At 43.4% G+C, this 6,000-nt stretch overlaps 1 protein-coding gene across 3 annotated transcripts in view; it reads right to left on the minus strand.

The window, feature by feature from the left end:
- LOC128947995 (lethal(3)malignant brain tumor-like protein 3) overlaps nt 1-5,752 on the minus strand; it is a 30,364-nt gene extending 24,612 nt beyond the window's left edge. For 2 of the 3 annotated variants that reach the window (XM_054292546.1, XM_054292544.1), the window contains exons 1-7: nt 5,649-5,752; nt 5,233-5,341; nt 3,850-3,907; nt 2,727-2,815; nt 1,510-1,614; nt 738-873; nt 138-229 (exon numbers count right to left, since the gene is read on the minus strand). In XM_054292546.1, the coding sequence (XP_054148521.1) occupies nt 138-229; nt 738-873; nt 1,510-1,614; nt 2,727-2,815; nt 3,850-3,907; nt 5,233-5,341; nt 5,649-5,710 (651 nt within the window). In that variant the 5' untranslated portion in view covers nt 5,711-5,752. The remainder of the gene's footprint in view (nt 1-137; nt 230-737; nt 874-1,509; nt 1,615-2,726; nt 2,816-3,849; nt 3,908-5,232; nt 5,342-5,648) is intronic. The other variant, XM_054292545.1, reaches the window with a different exon arrangement.
- Between the last annotated feature and the right edge of the window lie 248 nt (nt 5,753-6,000).

Consider the following 6,000-nt stretch of genomic DNA (forward strand, 5'->3'; position numbering starts at 1 on the left):
GCACGAAGTAGTTTGCATCTGATTGTACCATGGCTGTACCTCTGACATAAGCATATTAAAACCACATAAATATTCTGGTCAAAACTCACTTAGCACCAGACCTATTGAAACCCCTTCTATTCCACATCACCACTTACACTGCTGAGGGTCTTAAAAAGGCTTTTTGGAGCTGCTTGAGCTTTGCAGCTCTTCAGATAGGAAGTCCAATTAAATTCTCCCTCCTTGAAACCTAGGAAGAGAGAAAAAAGACTGTTTTACATGGCCCTGGTACATTCTGGGGGTTTTTCAGAAGTGGAAATTACCTGGAAAGAATATGAACTTTTCATGAAAACTACCCTGCTATGATCTCCAGGGGCTGTGCATTTCAGCTAAACCAGCTCTCTCTTATTCGCTATAATGTCCAATCATTAATCTCAACCTTCAAATGTTTCTAGAAATTGAATGCAGGAAAGAACTGAATGCAGAAAATAAGTATGTTCTGAAGCACAGAGAGACATTCAATCCAGAGTTTCTGCTGTAACTAACAATGTCAGTCTTTAGGAATGTCACAGAGAAGATATTTTGCTCTTTTGTGAGTCACTGTGTTAGTTAAACCTCTTCCCTTTAGCCCCTCAGATCAAGTTCCACGATGAAATCACACTAAAAATGAAATATGCAGAGCCAGGACATCGTAGCAAGGAATTTATGGTTTCTCCTAATTCCCAATATCCCAAATACCGCTCTATTTTCTGTCATACCTTTAGGAGGGAGCAGCTTATGGCTTGTTTTTTCACACCAGCCCACAGGGTGGATGTCTGAGGAATCAGCATTAGCCCAGAAGTCGTAGCACTCTGGGTAACCATCGAAGTGCAGTCGCATCCTGTACCCCTGGACCTACAGGGAGAGAAGCTCTGATTATCGCCAAGGGTCACAAAGGAGAAAAATAATCACTTATGAAACACTCCCTCATGTCTGCACTTACAGAGAAAGTAACTTGGGATCTCATTTCTTTCTCAGAAACTCTAGCTGTACTATAACTTATTTGCTCTCCCAGTTTCCATGCTCCTCTTTCCCCACTTCAAACAGCTGGAAATAGAACTGGTCAGTGGAACCTCCCTGAGCCCCTGCTCCATGCCATGAACACATTCCTGGGGTACAAAAGCATCCCCAGAACTTAAATGTCTACACCAGATCAACCCAGATTTCACATAACTGAAGCTGCATAAATGCATTCTGACTTGTTTATGTTTACTAAATCTTGGGGCCTTGTGGCATTGTGTGGCATTGTTCTTTTTCATACTCGTTCACTACAGGCAATTAATAGGTTTGCTATTCTTAGTTACAAGTGCAAAAATCTGCCAGTAGGATTTCAGGCAAAGACCCTTAATTACATAACACCTTTCCTTCAGTGTCAGCATTAATTAACTAACTAAAGCACTATTACTCTTATGTTTCTACTTTTTATTGAAAAAAGAAATAATTCCAGATGTACATGGGACTTTTGGAATCAAAGACAAGAAAAGCAACTACCTCAGCAACTGTGAGAACACAGAATCGAGAGGGGTGTTCAGGATCCACCCCTTCCAATTTCATTCCAACTTTAAATCCATTTCGGCCTTGCGGGAATGACTGATACTGCGAGGGGGGAAGAAACATTTGTTTTTAATTCCTAAAGGCAAAATTTATTGCAGAGCAATCACAACATACTTAAGGCTTCAATTTTTATATTTCAGGTTTCAAAAGCTCAACTCAGAGAAGAAAATCCCACCCCAAGTGACTGTGGCTCCAACAGACAGCTGCAGGCTCAGGGATCAGTAAGGGCACCATCACCTTATTTCACATTTACTCGTTATTCTAATTAATCTCTCAAAACCACTGCACTGTTGCAATTAGTTACGAGCGCATCTTTGAGCAGATGCAGAAATGAGCTCTTCTCAAACACAAAAGAATCCCCTTCCCAGCTCAGTGCAGAATCAAAGAGCTGGGAAAGCCACAATCACTTTGTGTCAGTCCAGACCCCCACCAAAAGGTAACTTGTCAACTTCAAATGGCGAAAGGGACAAGGCAGGCTTGATCTGCAGCCCAGTTTTACAGTTATTCCAGAAAACTTTTGTGCTTTTCATTTATCTGCAGTCTTAATGCAAGTGAGACAGTTGAAATACAGCAAAAGTTTAAAAGCACCCTGAAGTGGGATTGCAAATGACCCAGTGCAGGACTGGACTTTCCTTTTAAGCTCCCTCTGGAAGGACCAACAGCCCTGGGCTCTGCAGAGCTCACTGGGAGCTGCACATTTACCTGGGTGCAGAGGCAGCTTCACCGAGGCTGGACCAGGCCTCTGGCACTGCCATGTGGCTGACACAAGCCCACCCTCCCTCCTGGCACTCCCAGCGTGCCCACACCACTGTCTGGGCAGCACAGGACAGGCTGGGAGGGCTCTGCTCAGCCCCACAGGACATGGGACAGACAGCAGGCTGTCCCTCTCCAGCCTAACAGCCACTGGGCCAGAGGAGAGCAGATCCAAACAGCTGCTGCTCATTTGTGGGATTCAACCAGCATTTTGTACACCCCGCTTTGGGATGAGATGCCCAGGGCAAATGCCTGTTTCCCTGGCCTACTTGTACCAAAACAACTCAGAAATACAAGTGCAGGCTTAAGGGTGGTCTGCAGTCCCACCTCATCCTGTGACTGCCAGTAACCCTGTAATGTTGCCTGAGAAAAACAGCAAGAGAGTGAAAAAAGCTGCCAACCTCTCTGAACAGCTTTAGGGAAGCAGCTGGCATCTGTTCCTCTTCCAAGTAGGAAGACCAGTTCCATACCTTCTTCTTTCCAGGAAGCACTAATTAATCAAAAACAACAAGAAAATGAACGCTTCTCTCTGACGCCTCCTGCTCTGCTTCTCCTCTCTTCTCCTCCTCCTCCCTTGTTTGCGGTGGCAGCCCAGAAGAGAGAGTGTTACTCAACTTCTGAGGAAAGGTTTTGCTTTCCTTCTCTGCTTTTGCTTGCTTTTGGAAAGTCCAGCAACAGGAAAACGATGCTCGTTCCTCAGGAAATGAAAATTTATTGTATCACAGGTCAAATGAACTGTGGCACCTGGACCGCTGGCAAGCTGCCCATGGAAAGGTGCCAAGGAAGGGTCTGGACAAGACAGAAAAACTTCAAATTGTGGGAATGAATTCCTCCTCCTGACATTTCACAGAGGAATAAGGGGTTAAATATAAACTAACAGGCAGCACAGAGAGGCACATAATTGCCGCTAAAATAAGCCTAAAATAAAATAAATTAAAAATCAAGTGATTTTTTGACAATATTTTTTTATATACACACATATATTTATAACCTCCTGATAATACAATGCATCTCCTAGAGAGGCAGCTCCCAGATGATGGAAACAACTTGGATTCATTCTGGTAGAACCACAGTCATACACACAGAAAATTACATTCTAAATGTACATTAAAACTCTCCCCCCCAGTTACATACTGACTGATTTAAGGTATATAACACATTTAACTCATATTCTACAATCAATAACGTTGTTTACAATTTATTTTTTACTTAGCACTCTAGGCTGTGACTGAAGCTCTCCAAAGTCAATGAAAAAAAGATTCTTATTATCTTCAGTGAGCTCTGGATGAAGCTGACTCCTTCCAGATCCTTACCCTGTGTCCATTATGCAGGCAAATCCAGGATATTCCTGCTAATACATCTCTGAAGCTGACAGTGGTAAGAGGGTTATGGACGCAATAAGCTGTTCTGAATGTGAAATGAGCTCTCCTGTCCTTTATTCTTCTGTTTATTATTATTCACTTTATAATAGCTACTAAAAAAATCTATAAACATTAAAGAAAAGAGACTATGAGCTTAGCTCACCTTGTTTTATTGGTTTAGTGTTTCTGCGGCTTTTCATATTATTTGATTTATTCTTCTCCTAGACACAGATATGTTAAAAAGAAGTTTAGCAAGATTGTTTTTCCTTCCCTCCGATCATCTCACAATGCAGGTACAATAGGGATGTAACAGGTTACTAAAAGGACTGCTAGCCAGCATTGCTGCCTCTTTAACAACCCTGAAAGAACATCAGGAGGGACTGTTACACAGATAATGCTGATCTTGGTATCCCAAAGTGCTTTACAAGTTATTAAATATATGCTACTGAAGTTCATTTAAATGTTAAAGAGCAGCACAGGACCAAAATCTCCATTACAATACAGAGGATTTGCTTTCTGCAATGCAGGATTTGCTGCTCACATCAGCAGCCTTACTGGAACAGTCCTTTTTCCTTTCCCTTTCTTACATCCATCTATGCCAGGGAATGGATACAGGGGGGAAAAAAGGAATTTATGAAGCCCTGAAGGAAGCAGAGGCTTCAAGGAACTCCTGTCATAGATGAGCACCCCAGACAATGTGGTCTCTCTGTGTCACATTCCACGCCCAACCCTCATTCCCATCTCTTCTGTGTGTTTGCAAACTCGGGCTTGATTCCTCCCAGGCCATCATTTCTCAGAGCAAACCAAAACCAGGCAAAGTGTGCCATACAAAGCTGCCTGCCAAACACTCCCCAGAAGGGACAGGGGGACAGTTTCTAATGAGAACGAGGAGAAGGGGGAAGAGAAAGACTGCAAGGACTTCTGGAAACATCCATCCCTTAAAACATCTCACCCACATCCCAGAGAAAAGCTGAGCAAGACCATGAATTAAACTGCTCATGACAGCTGAGGCTGCAGCTTTATTGCCCCTGTTCTGCCATACAGAACCCTGCATTATGTGAATAAACATAAAATGGCTCAGAGAGGCACTGATGAGCAGGAGCAGAGCACAGGGCTCCAGGAGGGGGTTAGGGGCTGCAGGAAACTGAAGGAAAGTCAGCTCAGAACTGAGGTACTGCTGGTTATGCACCACTAATACAGGTTTATGGTAGTGCAGTGAGAGTACTTGCAAGTATGCAATAAAACCCAAACAAACCCTGTGGTTTGACACTGATCTGCAATATCACACAACAGTATTTGAATGCAGTTATTCTGGGGACGTGGTGTTATTACTGTGAACTGCTGACTTTCCCTTCACCTGAGCTGTTCATCCACCCCTGTGACTCCTCAGAACAGATATTCCCATCACTGATGTAAGTCAGGATCAGACCCAGACCATTCCCTAGGTACAGAACAAGCTCCCTCAGCCCAGCTGGCACTGCACAAGGGACTCTGAGATAACTGCCCCTGCTTTTCACAGCTCTCCTTAAAGGAAGCACTCCTTTACCTCATCCTCATATGCATTTTCCTCCTCATCCTCCGAATCCAAAGGCAATCTTCTCTTCCTCCGGAGACGTCTGCCAGGTCTGCCAGCCTCAGCCACCTGACAGCCACTGCTGGTAGTAACATTTCCATTATTTCCTGTTTCTGCAATCATCTGGAATGCCTTTGATATCATTAAACATCCAAAATTAAAAACAACATAAAATTAAAATATTATTCCTGCACTGTTTCCAGTGTCTCTGAACCTCTTGGAATGAGGAGGCCTGGGCTGAGGACCTGAAGAAACGAAAGGTGTCTGCAGGATTTCCTGGATATAGAACTGTAACACTTGGTCTGACAGGTTCATTCTACTCACAGCAACACCATGCTCCCTTTAAATGTTTTCAAACAAAAAATGGGAAAAATCTGGGATTTCTGTACCTCTCCCTGTGCTGCTGGGAGCCTGTTTGAGTACAAATCTTTCCATTCTCAAAGCAATCCATTTGCTCACAGGTTTGGGAATCAGAGCAGGGCACAGCTTGTCTTGGCACTGCAGAAGTAAAGAAAAAGACAACTATTAAATTAAAATGTTAAAACACCTTTCTGCCGAAGTCCTTTACAAACTTTCATTAACTGACACTCAGTATCCCACGGTGAGGGAAGTAACCATCACCTGTGTGCTGCCACACCACCTCAGCACAGAAAAACCCCTTTTATTGGTAATGTTTTAATTTTGGAGCACTGGTCTCCACTAGTACTCTCAGGCACATCTTGGTTGACTTGATGATCTTAA

This window comes from Melozone crissalis, unplaced genomic scaffold (assembly GCF_028551555.1).
Source record: "Melozone crissalis strain CALT ecotype California unplaced genomic scaffold, PUWL_Pcris_2 ptg000111l_1, whole genome shotgun sequence".
Classification (NCBI taxonomy): domain Eukaryota; kingdom Metazoa; phylum Chordata; class Aves; order Passeriformes; family Passerellidae; genus Melozone; species Melozone crissalis.